Genomic DNA, 18,624 nt, shown 5'->3' on the forward strand with positions numbered 1-18,624 from the left:
CTGCCCTGTGCTGGCCACATCTGCTCTGTCTCTAGGGTGGGCAAGGCAAATCTGACAGCTGAGGATGAGCCTGAGGCTCTCACTCAGCCGTTTAAAATCTGTCTAGAAAATGAAAGTGTGCTTGGGCTTGGTCAGTTTATAGCACTTAAAAGTGGTGTTAGGGTATTGTTCAAGAACCATAGAGTGAATCAAGGTCTTGTGCCAGAGTTCCTTTATGCAAGCATTGTTCTGATGGACAGTGTTCACCTGAACTTGTTTCAATGTCTCTGTTTTTTTCTGAAGTTCCCATTCATTTTGCTGTGGATGTTCACCCTCATGCTCTGGACGATGCTTCTGTTTTTTTTTTTTTTTTCTTAATTCCACAGCTAATTCCACACAGCTTAATTCCACACCTGGCCAGGTCCCTGTGGGTGCTGCTGCTGTACCTGGTGGTGAGGTGATAACCAGCTGGGCTTTGCTGCCAAAGTCAAACCCAGCAGTTTTCCTGTGAATCCCAAACTGGGCCCAAGGGCTCTGTCCCTCAGCCTCTGCTTCCATTGGTTTGGAGGGGTTGGATCCCAGTTATTCACCCCAGGAGCTGCCCTTCTGTCCTTTTTCCCCTTCATTCCCACAGGTGGGAAGATGTGCTTCCACCACCAGGTGAATTGGCCCAGTAGCTTTTCCTTCTGGGCTTCCCGTAGTCTGTCCATGGCAGGTCCAGCCTGTGCCTTTAGCTTGGAGCCCTCAGTCCTCAGGGAAATGAACCTTTGGCAAGTTCTTACAGCTCTGCCCAGTGCTGTATGGATTGGGATGATTTTCTGGAATTAGGCTGTCCATTCTGACCCGTTTGTTCCCTCTCCCTGCAGACTGTACCTGCTGAAAGGCTGAGGTGACACCAGGATCCGTGACATCCCTGACTCCCCGTGCCTTCCTAAGGCTGAAGCCACGTTTGCTGTCAGTGACCACAGAGTGGAAGATGCTAAAGACTGAGAACTTGGGCATTTTTCTCCTGAATCCCAAGACTCTCTGCAGCTGTACACTGTTAAAAAACTCTTAAAAGAGTTTCTGGCTTTTTAAAGGTTTTTACATTCTGGAATATTTATCTGTAACTCCATTAAAAAGAGTCATACTATATCAATGTGGTGTTATTTACTTTGTTTGAGTTGGTTAATTAAAGCAAATTATTGATAAGGGGTTGGAGCTGGCAGCTCTTCTTTATTTTCTCTTCATTCCTTTCATTCCTTTCAATAATTTCTTAAGCAATTACTGCAATTAGGATATACAATAAGGACAGCAGCATTTCTGCCCTGCTGGATTGGGAAATCCAAGCCCAATTCCTTGCAGAGACTGAGGGGATGGCTTTTGACAGTGGGAATTTGGTGAGGAAGAGAGAGGAGAGGTCCCACAAAAAGTGGTGAAGGCCAGTTCTGCTGGCTTTGGGTGCTCCTAGCCCAAAAATCATCCTGGCTAAAGGAACTTGGGGAAGCAAGGGGCCCTGTGCCGGGGGCCTGTGCTGGGACCCCTCAAATTGCAGCCAGAGGCGCTGGGCACTGCAGCCTTTTGGGACACGGCGACTGAGAGGCTCCACGGCCTGATCCCGAGGGTTTTCCCATTGTTTCCTGTCGTGCTTAGCACCGGGCAAGGCATTACAGCCCCGCAGGCTGCAAATCCCATCGGAGCAGTTGGAATCACAGACGAGCACACAGAAACCAGGCTGGGAGAGGACAGGGGCTGCTCCATAGATTTATTTTTTACAATGTGTTTTGAATTGATACCAGGATCTCTCCCCTCCCCTCAGATCCCGTATCCTTGAGTTTTGAGTTTTCTCATAAAGACTCCTCGGCCTGCACTGGGAAATGATTCCGTGGCACCGGGGGAGCGGCGGGGTCTGGGGGTCCTGGGGACGGCACGGGGCTCCCCCTGCCCCGGCCGGTTCCCGGTTCGGTCCGTGTGGAGCCTCTCCGTTCTGGAGCTCCCGCCGCCCGCGGCCGTCCCGGTCCCGATCCCCGCCCCACACCGCGCCCGCCGCGGGAGAGGCGGCACCGCTCGGGACCCCCCGGCAGCCGACAGCGACAGGAGCCGAGCCAGAACCCCGGCCCATCCCGGCCCCGCCTCAGCGCCGGGAGCAGCCCCGGTTCGGCCCGGTGCGACGGGCGGGGCCGGTGTGAGGGACACGGGCGGGACCGGTGCAGGGGACACGGGCGGGGCCGGTGTGAGGGACACGAGCCGGGCCGGTCTGAGGGGCAGGGGCGGGACCGGTGTGGGGGACACGGGCGGGGCCGGTGTGGGGGACACGGGCGGAGCCGGTCTGAGGTGCAGGGGCGGGGCCGGTGTGCGGGACACGGGCGGGACCGCGAGCGATGACCCCGCCCCCATCCCGGGTAGGGCGGGGCGGACTCGGGGCGGGCCCGGGGCTCCGTGAGGCGGGGCCGGGGGCGGGGCCAGAGCTACGTGAAGGCGGGGCTCGGGGGCGGGGCCAGAGCTACGTGAGGGCGGGGCCGGGGCTACGTGAGGCGGGGCCAGAGCTACGTAAAGGCGGGGCTCGGGGGCGGGGCCAGAGCTACGTGAGGGCGGGGCCGAGGCTACGTGAGGCGGGGCCAGAGCTACGTAAAGGCGGGGCCAGAGCTACGTGAAGGCGGGGCCGGGGCTACGTGAGGCGGGGCCGGGGCGGAGCTTCAGGGGCGGGTCCCGCCTCCGGCTCAGGTGTGCGTGGTTGGGGCGCGGGACCCGCTCAGGTGTGCGGGACCCCAGCGCGGCTGCGCGGGGCGGGGCCGAGGTTATTTAAGATCCGGAAATCGCGTTAACCGCCATTTGCTCACTCTGAGCACGCTGCGGACGGGTGACTCTCGTCCCCGCTCCGCAGCTTTTTCTCCTCTCCTGTTCCCCCTTCTACCTTTCCTTTCTCCTGCTTGTATTCCCCTTCTTTCTCTGCTTTTCTCTCTCCCCCCTTTTCTCTCCTCTCTCCTCCTTTTCCCTCCTCTTTCGGCCTCCCCTCCTGTCTCCCCCTCTGCCGTTCCTTTTCCTCTCTGTATTCTCCTTCTCTCTCTTCCCCCCTTTCCTCTCCTCCTCTTTCGGCCTCCCCTCCTTTCCCCTCCTCTACTCTTGCTTCTCCTCCCCGTATTCTTCTTTGTCCCCCAGACCCTCCCCTCCTCTTCCCCCTACTCCTTTCTGTTCCCCCTCTCCCTTCTCTGTCCGCTGTCCCTCTGTCCCTTCACAGCCTTTCCTTTCCCTTGCCTTTCGCTTTCCTCCCTGCTATCCCTCTTCTCTTCCCGTTCTCTCCGTTCCTTCTTTCCCCTCAGCCGCGGGGCTGGGGGTGCCGGACAATAATAAAGCCCAGAGGGCCGGAGTCCGGCGCCCCCGGCCCCGCTGGAGCCCCGCTGGTGTCCCCGTGCAGTTCCACGGTTGAACGCAGGGGGCGCCGCCGGGGCTCCGCTTCCCCCATCCCACGGGGGCCCCTCGTTTGGAGGGGGTCCCGGGATGGGGGGTCGGGTTTGGGGACCCCCTTGTTTGGCGGGGGTCCCGGGGTGGGGGACACCCTCATTAGGAGGGGGTCCTGAGGGGGGGTTAGGAAGGGGCCCCCTCGTTAGGAGGGGGTCCTTGGTGGGGGGGTTAGGAAGGGCCCCCTCATTAGGAGGGGGTCCTTGGGGGGGGGGGGGGTAGGTAGGGCCCCCTCCGGAGGAGGGGGTCCCGGGGGGGGCGGGGCGGGCCCCCTCCGGGGGAGGGGGCCCGGGGGAGGGGGGCGGGGCGGAGGGGGGGCTTTCCCCCCTCCTGGCCCCGCCCCCCTCCCCCGGGACCCCTCCCCCGGACGGGGTCCCGGCCCGGCCCCCTCCCGGGGACCCCCTCCTCCGGACCGGGGCCCGGGGGGGGAGGGGGGGCGGGTGGGGTGGGGGGGAAGCAGAGGGGGGCACGTCACTCCGCGCCGTGACCCATACGTACACGTGTAAAAAAAAAAACCACCACACACACGAACGGCCCTCCCCGTCCGGCCCCCCCACCCCACCCGCCCCCCTCCCTCCCCCCCCGGGCCCCGGTCCGGAGGAGGGGGTCCCCGGGAGGGGGCCGGGCCGGGACCCCGTCCGGAGGAGGGGGCCCGGGGGAGGGGGGCGGGGCCAGGAGGGGGGAAAGCCCCCCCTCCGCCCCGCCCCCCTCCCCCGGGCCCCCTCCCCCGGAGGGGGCCCGCCCCGCCCCCCCCCGGGACCCCCTCCTCCGGAGGGGGCCCTACCTACCCCCCCCCCCCCCCCCCAAGGACCCCCTCCTAATGAGGGGGCCCTTCCTAACCCCCCACCACCCCCCCCGACCCCCTCCTAACGAGGGGGCAGCTGTAACCCCCCACCCCGGGACCCCCCAGTGTGATGTAGGGACAGCCGGAACCCCGGCGGTGTGGGGCGGTGCTTGGAACTGCAATGGGGGGACCCGCAGAGCGGCTCCGGCCCCGTGTGGGGACCCCAGCGGGGCGGGGGCGCCGGGCTCCGGCCCTCTGGGCTTTATTATTGCCCGGCATCCCGCGCCCCGCGGCTGCGAGGAAAGGAGGAAAGGGAGGAACACAGAACGAGAATAGGGGAGCGGGGGGGTACGTGAGGGGAAGGCGGGGTGTGCAGGGGGCGGGGCAGGGGGCGGGGCAGGGGGCGGGGCAGGGGGCGGGGCAGGGGGCGGGGCAGGGGGCGGGGCAGGGGGCGGGGCAGGGGGCGGGGCAGGGGGCGGGGCAGGGGGGGCAGTGAAGGGAGAGGATGGAGGAATAGGGTAGGGTAAGGCAGGGATGAATAGGGTAGGGGTGAGTGAGGGAATGGGGAGGTGGGATGGGAGCGAGGGGCGGGGGGCGGCCGTTGGGGGGGAGGGAGGGGAGGGCTAGGGGGGAGAGGGAGGGGGGGGGTTTGGGGGGGGGGTGGGTGTGGGGGGTGGGGGAGGGGAGGAAGGGAGGGGTGAAAGGAGAGGTGTAGAGAAACAGAAATACTAAAGAAAAGAAACGCAGAAGAAAATATAGAGAAACAGAGATATAGAGCCCCGACCGACAGCAACCTACCCCGCCGACCTCCGAGGAGCAAATGGCTCCGCCGGGCCCTCCCCGCGCCTTAAATCCCCCAAGGCCCCGCCCCGCGCAGGCGCACTGGGATCGCTCACACCTGTGCAGACCCCGCCCCTCGCACCTGTGCCGGCCCCGCCCCCGGGGACACACCTCCCCCCCGCCCCCCCTCCCGCCCATAAAAGCCGGCCAATCCGCGTCCGTCCCGCTTCCTTCGGGGGATGCTCGGCTCGGGATGCTGCGGGAGCGATGGTCGGAGCGCTACAGGAGATCCGGATCAGGGGTTGCTGCTGGTGCTGCGTGGGGCCCGAGGTGCTCAGGTAAGACCGGGATCGGGCTCTGGGTCCGGGGGCTCGGGTCCTGGTCCTGCTGGGGTCTGCTGTGGGAGGGGGGCAGGGTGTGGGTGCTGGGTGAGACCGGGATCGGGATCTGGGTCTGGGGGCTCGGGTCCTGGTCCTGCTGGGGTCTGCTGTGGGAGGGGGGCAGGGTGTGGGTGCTGGGTTGAGACCGGAATCGGGCTCTGGGTCTGGGGGCTCTGGTCCTGGTCCTGCTGGGGTCTGCTGTGGGAGGGGGGCAGGGTGTGGGTGCTGGGTGAGACCGGGATCGGGATCTGGGTCTGGGGGCTCGGGTCCTGGTCCTGCTGGGGTCTGCTGTGGGAGGCGGGCAGGGTGTGGGTGCTAGTGCTGGATGGTCGAGGCGCGACTGAGCCCTCGATTGGACCGACATCTCTGCAGGGGGGAAGATCCGCTCCAGGACAGACGCTGGGACCGAGCCCGGCACTGCTACTCCGGCTGTGGCCATTGCGGGGCTGGGGTCCCACCGGGGCTGGGTGATCGAGGCGAGGCTGAGCCCGGGATCGGACCGACATCGCTGCAGGTAGGAAGAGCCGCTCCGGGACGGCGCTGGGACCGAGCTGGGCGCTGCTGCTCCTGCTCCGGTCAGTGCAAGGCTTGGGTCCCGCCGGGGCTGCATGGTCGAGGCGGGATTGGGGCTGGGATCGGGACCGGTGTCGTTGCAGGGGGGAAGAGCCGCTCCGGTATGGCTGCTATAGGACCGAGCCTGGTGCTGCTCCTCCGGCTGCGGCCAGTGCGGGACGGGGATCCCGCCGGGGCCGGATGATCGAGGTAGGATGGGGACCAGGACCGGACCGGCATCGTTACAGGTAGGAAGAGCTGCTCCGGGACGGGTGCTGGGACTGAGCCGCCGCTCCTGCTCCGGCCGGTGCGGGGCTGGGGTCCCGCCTGGGCTCTGGGCCGTGGGGAGCCGGGGCTATGATGGTGCTGGGCCGCCAGGAAGACGGCGCTTCCCTGGAGCAGCCCCTGGATCACGGCTGGAAACGGGTAGGGCAGGGGAATGGCCTGTGGCAGCCCCGGGACCCCCCGGGCCCCGCCGCTCCCTCAGCGCCGCCGCCCGTCCCGCGGGGCGCCCCCTGGCGGACACGGCGCCGCTCCTCAGCCCCGCGGGGACACCGAGCCCGGCCCGGCAGCGCCGCGGCCACCGCGCTCCCCAGTACCGGGACACCGCACTGCCCTGTGAGAGCCACAGCGCCCGCATCCCCCCGCTCCGTGTCCGCATCCTCGGGGGATCCCCGCCGAACGACCGGGGCTGGGGCCGCTGCTCTCGCTGCGGCTGTGCCCGGTGTGGGCCTGGAGGAGGCCAGAAGCCCCCGAAGCGCTGGCAGCCCTCGCGTCCCTTGGGATCTGCGGGAGGAGCTGTGCCTGCAGCGTGCCGAACACACGTCCCGGTGTGGGCACCGGGGTACCGGGACAGCGCTGGCACAGACACGGCTGAAGCGCTGCCTGTGGCCCCTCAGCCAGGGGCTGCTCTGAACAGGCACACGGAGATACCTCAGCCCGGACAGACACCACCGACAGCCCAGAAGGACCCCAAGGAGCAGCGGGCATTGCCTGGAGTGGAGACACGGACCGTTTGCAGAGGGGCTCAGACAGCAGTTCCCGTTTCTGACCTCCCAGAGCTCCCACACAGCTCCCAGGTATGTCTCAGCCACCCCAAGTCTTCTCTCTCCTTTCCAGCCCGAGGCCATTGTCCCTCAGCAGCACTAACACCAAAGCTATCTTCCCTCACAGATATTGAATCCCAAGCAGTATACCTGAGAGATGCCTCAAACTCAGAGGTTCAAGCAGGATGAAGTTTGGAACTTCCCAGGGAGCCAGCTGAAGTGCAGAAGTGAAGGAAAACTTTAGCAGGTGGGTCCCACTGGAGGTGTGCTGAAAGCAGGGATGTGCATCCCTTTCCTGAGGGGAAAAATGTGCAGAGGCTGCTGCTGAATCTCTGAAAGGAGCTGGGCTTCTTCAGGGAGAGGTGTGCTGCCTCAGCACAGGCTGGGAGTGCATCCAGCCACTGCCTTGTCCTGCTTTAAAACATCAACTGGAGCCCGAGCTCCAGGAGTGGGGGTGAAATCAGCTGGGTTCCAGGGAACTTTGTCCAGTGACCCCAGGGACATCAGTGGAGCTGGGGGATGAGGGTTTTAAATAGTAAGTTCTATGGAGTATAGACCTGTCCTTGTCCTGATCCCACGCAGCTTCCCTGGAACTTCTGCTGGCTCCTAATACAGCTGGTGTAAAAGTGGTACCTCTGCATGGGAATTTCCACTCTCCATGAGGTGCTGTCAGGTTATTCCAGCAGGAATTCATCAGGGAATGTGGGGCTGTGGGTGTAACTCACCTGAACTAGCAAAGCTGATACCAACCCCCAAATCCAGGCACCCCAAATCCAGACACCACATAGAGAACAGTCTCTGTGCTGCCCTGTCAGCTAAAACCCCTGGGCTGGGAAATTTCAGCAGCCAAATACATGGAATGCTCTAAATCCCAGCAGCCAGCATTCCCCAGGGGGACAATCCAAGTTCCAGGGTGGCAGCTGGTGTCCTTCCCCTGCTGCTGGTGGGACAAATTCCCCTCAGAACGGGCAGGAGCTGGGAGCAGGAGGGGTGGGAGCAGCATGGGGAAGTGCCAGGAGATGAGGCCGCTGGAATGCTGGCTGAATCAATGCCAGCTGGGAACATTCCTTCCCTGCAGGAACCAGAGCAGATCCCTCCTGGCCAGGCTGGGGGGCAGCTGCTGGGTCTGCTCTGGGGTAGAGCCCCCTGCCCTGCCAGCAGCCCTGACTCTGCTTTCCCTCCCCGCTCCTGAGGGTGTCAGGGCTGCCGTGAGAGAGCTCAGACCCAAAAACCCCACAGCCCACAGAGTGAACGATCCCAACAGAGAAATGCAGTGTTGTGATAAAAATTTTGTTAAAAAGGCTGTGACAACACTGTAATGGGATTCCCAGGAACCTTCTGGTTTGTTCCTGGGTCTGTTTTTATGTATTTTTAGTCCCTCAATGGGCAGTTTGTAGTATTTATTCTGGGACTCCGGGGTTGAGCAGGGTTGGCTTTGGATTGGCCTTCACCTCTGCTCCCCCTTGGGCCGAGCTGGGCGGACTCATCCCCTCAGCTCTTCCCTCCAAAACACCCCTGACTCATTTCCCTGCAGGTGACCCCGGGTTTTGCCCCAAGCTGTCCCCTGCTCACCTGCCCTTGCCCTCACGGTGTCCCTTCTGTTCCCCACAGTGCCCTGGGGACACCAGGGAGGTCCCTCTGCCTTTCTCCTGCCCCTCTCCAGCCCCGGCCGCTCCTCTGCTCGCTCTCTCTGCCCCTGTCCCACACGGCGAGGCACAAAAGGGGAAAGGGGTCATTAATTCAATTAATTCTGCAATTAATTAATTAATTAATTAATTCCGACTCCCCAGTGAGAAGAACATGAACTCACAGCCACAGAGGCCGGACAGGTTCCTGCAGTGAGAGCTCAGTGCATGTCCACAGAGGTAAGTCCAGCATCTGAAGGAAAAAACAAAACACAGGAGAAAAATGTGAGTTATTTTGCTTCTAAGTTATTTCAGGTTCTTAGAGGCCAGCCAACATTTGGTCTTGATTTTGGTTGAGTGAATCGTGAGCAGTGGGCACAGGTCATGCCATTCGTGGGGGCAGAAAAAGTAGATTGAGCTCACCTTATTTCAAGTTACTAAAAAAGATTTAGAACTCTTTAAACACAACACCCTTCAACTACCATAATGTTTCTTCCTTGATTTTAACTGATTCTCAGTACATTTTATAGAACTTAAAACAACACCTCCTCCTTAGCTGACTCATAAAACATTAGACAAAAAGTGCTAATACCAGTCCCAGGCTTAAACAAGAGACCTGCCCCATAACGAAACAAAAAAATCAAACTAATGCACCAAAAGTAGACATTATTAACATTAAAAATATAATTAAACCATATCCAAAAATAACTCCAAATTTATTTCCTCCAAACACCAAATACTCTTCAAATTCTAAATCAAAAACTCTTTAAAAAGTAACAAAAACCAATAAAAATTATTCAAATATCAAAAACCTATAAATAAATATTACTCAAAGCCCACAAAAATATAGAACATTCTAATCAATATCCTAAATACAAAAAAACCTCCACTTTAAAAATTAGTACCATTCTACATAGAACATAAATAAAAATCTTTTACCAAGAAACATAGCTCCCAATAAATAAAACCACCATGTAAAGATGTCGATAGTAATAGTAACCCAACAATCTAAGGTTTCTCCAAAACAATTTCAAAACTTCAATATTTATAAATAACAACCTTCTGTAACTCAAGTATTAATAAAATCAAACACAATTAAATTTCACTACATTTAAGTCTAAATAGTCTTAAATTTCATTTTATCGCTGTAATGGTCTAATAAAATTAGGTTTATTATTCCTTACTATCAGAATTAATTAATTCTAAATCTTATTTAATGAAACTCACCCTTAAATTTTATTATAAATCATTTTTCCAAACTATAAAGTATGTAGTTAATTTTCTTCAAAAAGTAAAACAACTCCAATTAAAACAACTACAATAAAACTCTAACAAACACCTACTCATTATTACATCATCCATTTCATAAAAAAATCTATTCTGCATTGCAATGTCTAGTTTTTATCTTTTATAAAGAACACCAAAAAAATAGCAATTACTATTAATATCATACTATTTTAAATTTTTTACTCTATTTCCCTAATGCATAAATGTTTTTAGAAAGTTATCTTAGGTTCTCCAAACACTTAGTACTAATAAACTAATTATAGACAATTATTAAGTTTATAATAAACATTATTTATAACATATTATTAGAATATTTGCAACCGACTTTCACATACTTTACCATCTCTTTATATAATTACCAAAACCACATAATTTCAAAATCCCACTTTTTTATTCTCTAACTACTTATACATCTGTGAAACCAAGTGAACTCCCTAACTAATCTCTACACTAACTCTGTCATTTAGCATATCTCATAATTTTAAATATTTTTCAAAGTTAAAAAAAAACTTTATTAAAAACCTCCTCCAAACCATTAATCTTATAACTTTCCTCAGTTATTATTACATAAAGACTTCTATGAAAAATCCAAATACAACATGAATTTATTTTTCTAAGTTTCATACTAAGTATTCAGCCTCTCCCCTGCAACTACATTTCCTCCACCCTCACACTCTCAATATCCAAATCCAAATTCACAATCCTGTCTTTAACCACTTTCAAATCTTTAAAAAATAAGTTTACTGTACTCAAAACATCTCTATTCTAAAAATACTTTTAAGAACCCAATTATTATTGGGTTTAATTATTGGGTTTAAATAAGATTTAATTAATCTTTAATCCTAAATTTTTTACTCATAACTACTATTTTAAAAAACATTACATAAAAATGTATTAATGTATTACATAAAAATAAATTTCAAATAGTTTTAACTTAACAATTCAACTTTATCAATATAGCAACTAAACCTATTTTTAGCGATTGTGTAACCTTCCACTAATTTAAAATTTATCAACTGTTACTAACTCTAAAATAACATACAATATTTTAATACTTAATAAATATATAATTTCACATGTTACTAATTATATATAATCTAAATAATTCCTAATTATTTTTTCTTTACTACATACATTATTTTAATCTAATATTTCTCCATTCTTATAACAAAAAAAAATTATGATAATAATATCTTAAATAAGTATCTCACAAATCTCTATGCAATTTTATAAACCAAGGTGTATCAATAGTTCATTTCTCATATGAAAACATAAAGTTTACTTACATCTCAGCAGGTACAAAAACCCAGGTAAATTTCAAAAGAAAACATAAAACCACATCACACAAACAACCACACTGACCACTCCAGCACTAAAAAATCAATGGAAATAGAAATGGAAATTACACAAAAATCCCAACATACACCTAACATCTTGTATTACACCCACCAAAAACTATTAACTTTAAGTGTCTTTATAAATATAAAAATCAATAGTATAAAATTCTTATTACATAATAACTTAAAAATATACAATTCAACCAAATATTATGCCTCTATTTAGTTTGTTGACTTTTAAGTATACAACTTTACTAATTAACCAGCCTAAACCAAACATTTAAATAACTTCAAATAAAGTTTCAAGTTTAAATACTTTGTATTTGTCAGTACTCAAAAAAATCTGTTCTTTACTTACCTAATCAATATACCAATTACAAATTATCCATATAAATCTACTAGTAAAAATTTATTAATACAGAGAGAGAGGGGAGACGTGGGAATTGGAAAACCAGAAACCTCCAGAGACACCCAAAGATTGGATCTGCAGCCTGGGAAGAAGCTTGGATTGATGTGAAAATACAACACACAGGCATTAACAGGAAAATAATACATAAAGCAGGTAGAGCTGTGATGGCTTCTAATTAATGGCCAATCACACCCAGCTGGCTCACACTCTGTGTGCCAGCCACAAGCCTTTGTTATTCATTCCTTCTTTTTCTACTCTTGGCTGGCCTGCTGATGAGATCCTTTCTTCAATTCTTTCAGTGTAGTTTAATGTGATATATACCATAAAATAATAAATCAGCCCTGTGACCCTTGGAGTCAGACCCTGGTCCCTTCCCTCCCCCTGGCCCCTGTGAGCAGCCCCAGGCTGGGCTGGCAGCAGTGGCATCCCCAGGCAGGGAATGCAGCACAGGGGACAAGAGGAGCCCTGTGTGCCTCTGACTCACCCACAGCAGGGCAGGGCCTGAGCCCTGCAGGGCAGAGCCTGTGCTGGGGCCTCTTGCCTGTGGCTGCTCAAACACCAAAGCTTTTGGCAAAGGGGGCAGGAGGTTGGTGATTTGTCCTGGCCTGAAAGAGAGGAGGAAAAGAAAATTAATTCCACTGTGGAAGTCAAAGGATCCAGCTTTCACACTTGTGCTCTGATGGCTCACTGTGGGGTTTTATCCATGGGAGGTGACACCAATGCAAACATAACAGTGCCCTTTGCCAGCATTTCTATTTCTAACTATTTCAGACATTAAAAGCAAGCTCACTTTTCTTGTTGCATTCTTTGCCTCATTTTAAGAGAACCATTTTTATCTCCCATCTCACTTGTCAATCCTTTAGCACTGGGCTTTGTACGAACGGAGGGTGCATCACAAGCAATCCCAAAGAGAAACCCCTCCAAAGCTGCCAGGGCAAGGTTCCAAGGCACTCCAGAGCACAGCCAGCTGTTCCTGCCCTGCCAGGCCACACAACCCTGTCCCATCCAGCTGGGCTGGGCAGCCAGGCAGGGGCTGCCCTTCCTCCCAGGGAACAGAGAGACAGCCTGGGCAGCACCTGGGAACAACAGGGGAAAGGCAAAATGAAAATGTTTACTGTCAGAAAATGAGTGTCTGTAATCAGAGCTTCTGGACAAATTCAGTAACAGCACTTTCATGTGATAAATATGGGCCCTGCCCATCCTGGCAGCCCAGGTGAAAGCAGGAAGGAGAGCTACAGGAACAGAAGGAAGGCAGAGTACCTCATTTGGATGGATTTCCCAAAGTCTCTTCTGCACTGTACACTCTTTGTGCTCTTTAAAAGAATGGATTGCTGCTACAAAAATGACATTTTATCAGCCACAGCCAGGGCAGGGTGAGCTACAGCTGCAGGGCCAGGTGTGGGGGAGAACTGGAGAAGTGAAGAACAGGCAATCTTGTCAAAAATAAATCTTGTTTAGATTCACCAGTGCTGGGAACAAGGAGAACACGCTGTCCTGGACACATAGGGACACAATGGCCTGGTTTGGTTGTTGTCCTTTGCCCCCAAGCTCTGGCCTCACCCTCTCCAGAGGAGCAGGGAATTCCTGCAGGGTCAGGGGACTCTGCTCCCACTCCAGGGATGTGCCCAGGAAAGGAGGGGGCTGTTCACAGTGACTGAGCAGTGAGGAGCTGTGCCACGGGCAGCTGGGGCTGGGAATCCTCACTCAGGATTGCACACTGGATGTGCCAGGAAGCACATGCACTCACCTGTGCCCATTTCTGTCATGTGTCAGTCAGAAACCATGTCACCAGCACCTTGCTCCTCACTGCACCTCTTAGAAATACATTAAGAACAGAAAAAACCCAAACAAACCAACCAAACAACAGCCACAAAAGAGAGGGCTCAGTGCAGCACCATCTCACTGTTCTGCTCAGGGATGGACAGAAAGGAGGAGGAAAGCTGTTCTTCCAGTGCTGCCAGGTCTGGCCCAAGCAGTGTGAAACAGCCAAAATTGCCTCAGCTGCAGCTTCCCCCCTTGCCCTGACTGCTGAGGGACAGAGGCACCACAGAGCCCAGGCTGGCAGCACTCACACCCTGCCAGCACAGACATCTCCATGTTCCATCTCTGGCCAAACAGCCCCAGGATGTTTCTGCTTTCCTGCCAGACTTGGCAAATGTCACTGACGTTTATGCAGGCACAGACACCCTGTGTGGCTCTGGGGCCAGAGCCCCTTTGGCACAAACACCCCAGAGAAGGTTGGGAGGAATCTGATAAATCTTCCTCACACAAAGCTCCAGTTTATCAGATTATGCTCTTTTCTGACCCAGACATGGGGCAACTGAGAGGCATTTTAAAAACTTTGATCCCATGTTCAGTCTCATGTGAAGGGTGAGACAATACAGATGTTACAATTCACCATCATAATCAGCAGCCAACTATTTCCAGATTCCAATACACTGTAAGTGTTTCTTGGCCTATCAGCTTTTGTCACACCATGCTGTAAATGCCTTAAAGCCAATCATCTAAAATTACCCCTTGTGAATCTTATTACAATGCATCTTTCATAGTTCTATTTCTCTAAGGTATCCAGTCTTATTTGCAAAGTCACCCTTTAAAACTTGTTTCTAGCTCCAGTTCTCTCTCAGCAATGTCTGTCCTATTCCGTGGCATTTCTAAGTCAGCATTTCTTATCTCAGAATTTCCATACAGATCCACACTATGTGAGCCTTCTGTCAAACTCTGGAAATCTCCTGTATATCCATTTCCCTCCCAGAGCTGTTCCCTGCCCAGCCCAGGGGCTGTGGGTGCTGCTGCAGGGCACAGGGGCTGGAGGAGCCCTGCAGTGTGACATTAAACCAGCAGAGCAATTGCCAAGCACAAAGAGATCCATCCTACCTGCCCTGATGGCTGAGTCCCTGGGGCTCATCCTCAGCTGTCCCTGCTCCAGGGAGGAGGGCCTGGGCTCACACGCTGCCCTGCCAGCAGGAGAGAAAGGGTTAATGGAGCTTTTGGGCACGTTCTGTCCCCAGAGGGGTTTGGCACAGGCACGGGAAGCTCTCACACACACAGAAAGGGTTAATGGAGCTTTTGGGCACGTTCTGTCCCCAGAGGGGTTTGGCACAGGCACGGGAAGCTCTCACACACAGAGAAAGGGTTAATGGAGCTTTTGGGCACGTTCTGTCCCCAGAGGGGTTTGGCACAGGCACGGGAAGCTCTCACACACAGAGAAAGGGTTAATGGAGCTTTTGGGCACGTTCTGTCCCCAGAGGGGTTTGGCACGGGCACGGGAAGCTCTCACACACAGATTATCCCGAGCCAGAGCCCTCCGGGGCACCCTGGAGACAGAGAGCAGGAACAGACCCGGCTGCAGCACTGATCCTGCTCCTGCTTTCCCAGAGGGGCAGGGACAGCATTTCCTGCCGGCCCCCAGAGCCCCAAGGACAGTCACTCATTGGGGGTGGCGCTGGAGCTGCCACTTTGCTGGCACTCCTGCCCTACAGCCAGCAGGTTTCTGTGGGAGCAGGAGTTATTTGTGCAGGTCAGAGGCTGCACAGCCCCAGAGCATTCCCTTAGGGACACAAAGCTTCCCACGTGCATTCTGCAGTCCAGTTTGTAATTGAAATGCATTTCAAGAGAGTTTCAATGGGAATGAGGTGCCCTGGTGCCAGCCCAGCATCAGAAATGGGGCATGAGGAGACTCACCAGACACATTCCCTGCAGACTCTCCCCTCTCAGCGCTCCAGCTGCAGCATTCGCATTTCTCACCGAGTTCTCTTTCCAGGATTCCCAGCAGGAAACTGGTGGCCGCCTCCAGATGTAAATCCCCAAGGCAGCGCTGCTCCTCTCCCCCCCGAACCCCCCCTGCCTCCATCCTTTCCTCCTTTTATAACCACGGCTCCACCCAGGATTCAAAGGGAGCCTCCCAGGTGCTTCCCAGACCCAAATCATTCCAGGTGTTTCGGGAATTAACAGCAATAAGCTCGTCCCTTTTGGGGTAACAAATTATCTGTTTCCCCATTCCCCCTTCTGCCTCCTGTTCCCTAAGGCAAAACACCCGGATCAGGCGGGGGCCAGGGGAAAATGTCAAGTCCAAAACCACACCAAAGTTGTTTTTCCATCGGTTTCCCTCAGGACTGTTCAGTTTCCCCGCTGTTCCTCGGCCACAGGAGCAGCTTCTCTCTGGGACCCGTGGGGTGGCACAGGGACCCCCGTGCCGCTGCCTCCCGAGAGCGGAGCCCATCCCATCAAACCGCAGCTGGGGCGCGGCGCGGGTTTCGCTCCATGGAACGGGATCGCAGCGAGCCGCGAGTGCCGGCACAGACCCGTCCCGCCCGGCAGCGGCTCCGGCGGCAGCGCCACAGCACACGCGGCCCTGGGGGTGCCACCCGCCCGGGTGGCCCCTGCGCGCCCCTGTCCCCTCCGGCGGCACCCGAGGGCACCGTCCCCTGCCCGAGCCAGGGGAATTGTCCCGATCCCGGCACAGGGACAGGGCGGAGAGAGCGACCCCGCGTTCCGCAGGGCGGGCACGGGGCTGGGCACGGAACCGCAGCCCGGCCGCCTTGTCCCGGGACAGCAGCTGTCCTCGGTCACTCCTGCTGCTCCCGGGGGTAAAACCCGCCTGGGGAATTGCTTCTGATCACAGCCAGCAGGTGTCTGACGGGAGTCCCTGAAATAGAGCTGAGTGTCTGTGACAAATGAGGGTGCTGAAGATGGAGTGACAGCAGAGGGAAAGCAATTCCCAGCGTTTCATGCTTGGGAAACAGGGAAAGGGAATTCCGTGTCCTGTCCTGCTCAGGATACACATCTTCACTGTCCTATAACGGGACCATTTGAGGCTTTAGAGAGATTGCCGTGGGTCAAGGACCTGCTGCCTCGGCAGGGCAGAAGGTGGAGCTGCTGTTGGCGATTGTGACAATGACCCGAATAATCAGAGATCAGTGGGAAGTTGTTCAGTGCACCAGGAATGATAGAAAATGTGCTGGACTAGTGTCACACGTAGAGCTGGACAATGACCCTGAACACCCCAAAAAGGCAAAGAAACCCTGAGCCACGCTGTGATCAGACCCCACAGGGGCGATTTATTGGAAGCGCCAGTGAGGAACACCGGGAATTCCCTGGCCCTCAGCTTGGTCCCGCCTGCCCACACCACCGCCCTCGGGAAGCGCTGCTCTTCCCGGCTGCAAAGCCAACAAACATTTTTTTCTCCGTCCCTTAAAACTCTTCTCCGAAAGCCTCTGTTCTCCCGCGCTTCTCCTCCTGCAGCATCCTCCTCCTCGCGTCCCTCGCATCCCTCCCCGGGCCCGTGGCCCCGCTGCTCCCCGCGCTCCGGCAATGAATAGAATGGATGCGATTAATGTAATCGATGTGAGCCTCGCCGGGCGGCCCGGGGCACCGGGGGCTCAGGCCAGCGCCGGCCGTGCCAGCACCATCAGGCGCTGCAGCCGCTCGTAGGACACGAACACCACCACGTTCCAGGAGCCCAGCCGCAGCAAGGACGGGACGAAGCCGTGCCGGCACAAGCGGGGCTCAGGGGACGTGCGGGGACATCCCCAGAGCAGGGATCCCCCAGATCCTGCCCGCGGGTCGGGGTGTTTGGGGCTCCGTGCCGCGGCCCGGGCGGTGTCCCTGCCCCAGGGAGGATGGCCTGGGCTCGCTCACACGCTGCCCTGGCAGCAGCAGAGAAAGGGCCCCTCAGGGTGTGCTCTGAGCCTCCACACTCACACCTGAGCTCACCGTGCATGACACCCTGGAGCCACCTTTGCCCCAACCCTCGAGGTAATTTCTGTTTTCTCTTTCAGGAACATGGGATGGGAACCGCCCTCCTCCTCAGCAGCCTGGGTACCTGAGCTGAGAAGAGGAGCACCCACCACAAGAAGCTCATCAATGCTGCTCCAGCCCCTCGTGGACAGAACTCCTGTAGGTACAGGAATGATAACATGGCTGGTTCTCATGAAGAAGCAGTCCTTGTTCTCAGGAACACGTTTACAGGAGAGCAGCTGTACCTTGGCCAGGGTTAGAGGGCCCTGCTGCCAGCCAGGGGGAGGAGAAGGAGAGCTGGATCTCCTGGACTGTGTGGGCGCACGGCCTGGCACGAGTGACCCACAGAGGGACAGCTGTGGTGCTCACTGGCACTCCGTGTCCCCTGATGGCACCAAGGTGTGTGGGAGTGGATCCCATTCCCATTTCTGGGCTCACAGGAGGGCCCCAGCAGCTGGAGTGAATTATCTGGGAACAAGGGGGACAAAGAGCCCGTGGTGGCTGCCCAGAGGCTCTGCATGCCCAGCACAGCCCAGCCCAGCAGTGAGTGTGCCAGAGACCCCAAAGGACAGCCCAGCCCAGCAGTGAGTGTGTCACAGACCCCAAAGGACAGCCCAGCCCAGCAGTGAGTGTGTCACAGACCCCACAGGACAGCACTTTTGGGGTTGCTGCTGCACAGACAGAAGCCATCAGAGAGCTGATGCCCTGCCTGCTCTCCCAGATGAGCCCTCTGCTGTGGGACTGCTGAGAGCTGAGGAACAACAGGAACCAATCCCCAGAGCAGCCCTGCACCACCAACAATTACTCATCATAACTAAAACTGGCTGTAGAACAGCTCAACAAAGATAAAGTGCTTTGTTTTCCTTTCTCCCCCTTAATTAAACCAAAATAAAGCCCTAAATCAGACTTGTCTCAACTTGTGTCTGTGATTCCCATTCCCAGGAGATGGTTTGGGAACTGGGGAGCCAAGGGGGGCTCAGCAGGGCCTGTCCAGCCCTATAGGGCCATGCCTGAGTCCAGTGCACATTTGGGATTATTTCCAAACCAGGACAGGTCACTTAAAGTCATTTAAGTCTCTACTCAGGTTACTTTAGGTCACAGGGGTCACGAGAGGTCATTTGAGGTTACAATCGAGGTTACCCCAGGTCATAGGGGTCACTTGACTCTTTTAAAATTTACTTTATAATTTAGTTTATTTTCCTTTCAATCTTTCCTTGAGCTCGTTTGGGATGACTTGAACAGGAAGCCCAGTGCAGAGAGTCTGAGGC

General features: G+C 54.8%; 1 protein-coding gene across 3 annotated transcripts; it reads left to right on the plus strand.

The window, feature by feature from the left end:
- Positions 1-4,888: 4,888 nt before the first annotated feature.
- Positions 4,889-18,262, plus strand: LOC132069643 (nascent polypeptide-associated complex subunit alpha, muscle-specific form-like). Of its 3 annotated transcripts, none has more exons than XM_059466004.1 (7): positions 4,889-5,319; positions 5,734-5,875; positions 6,018-6,161; positions 6,296-6,992; positions 7,087-7,206; positions 8,750-8,824; positions 17,398-18,262. In XM_059466004.1, the coding sequence occupies exons 1-5, from the start codon at positions 5,022-5,024 to the stop codon at positions 7,111-7,113; spliced, it is 1,308 nt and encodes a 435-aa protein (XP_059321987.1). In that variant the 5' UTR covers positions 4,889-5,021; the 3' UTR covers positions 7,114-7,206; positions 8,750-8,824; positions 17,398-18,262. The 3 variants fall into 3 exon arrangements, with proteins under 3 accessions (XP_059321987.1, XP_059321988.1, XP_059321986.1); XM_059466005.1 differs by lacking the exon at positions 17,398-18,262 and adding an exon at positions 11,611-11,972; XM_059466003.1 differs by lacking the exon at positions 17,398-18,262 and adding an exon at positions 11,630-11,972.
- The last annotated feature ends 362 nt before the right edge of the window (positions 18,263-18,624 follow it).

Source organism: Ammospiza nelsoni, chromosome 2, assembly GCF_027579445.1.
Source record: "Ammospiza nelsoni isolate bAmmNel1 chromosome 2, bAmmNel1.pri, whole genome shotgun sequence".
In the NCBI taxonomy this organism is placed as follows: Eukaryota; Metazoa; Chordata; class Aves; order Passeriformes; family Passerellidae; genus Ammospiza; species Ammospiza nelsoni.

Excerpts from the sequence above, each read along its gene's own strand:
- LOC132069643 (XM_059466004.1), top strand. The coding sequence starts at position 5,022 with ATGGCTCCGCCGGGCCCTCCCCGCGCCTTAAATCCCCCAAGGCCCCGC. Across the intron at positions 5,320-5,733 it reads GTGGGGCCCGAGGTGCTCAG|GGGGGAAGATCCGCTCCAGG; the intron begins GTAAGACCGGGA and ends ACATCTCTGCAG. Across the intron at positions 5,876-6,017 it reads TCGGACCGACATCGCTGCAG|GGGGGAAGAGCCGCTCCGGT; the intron begins GTAGGAAGAGCC and ends GTGTCGTTGCAG.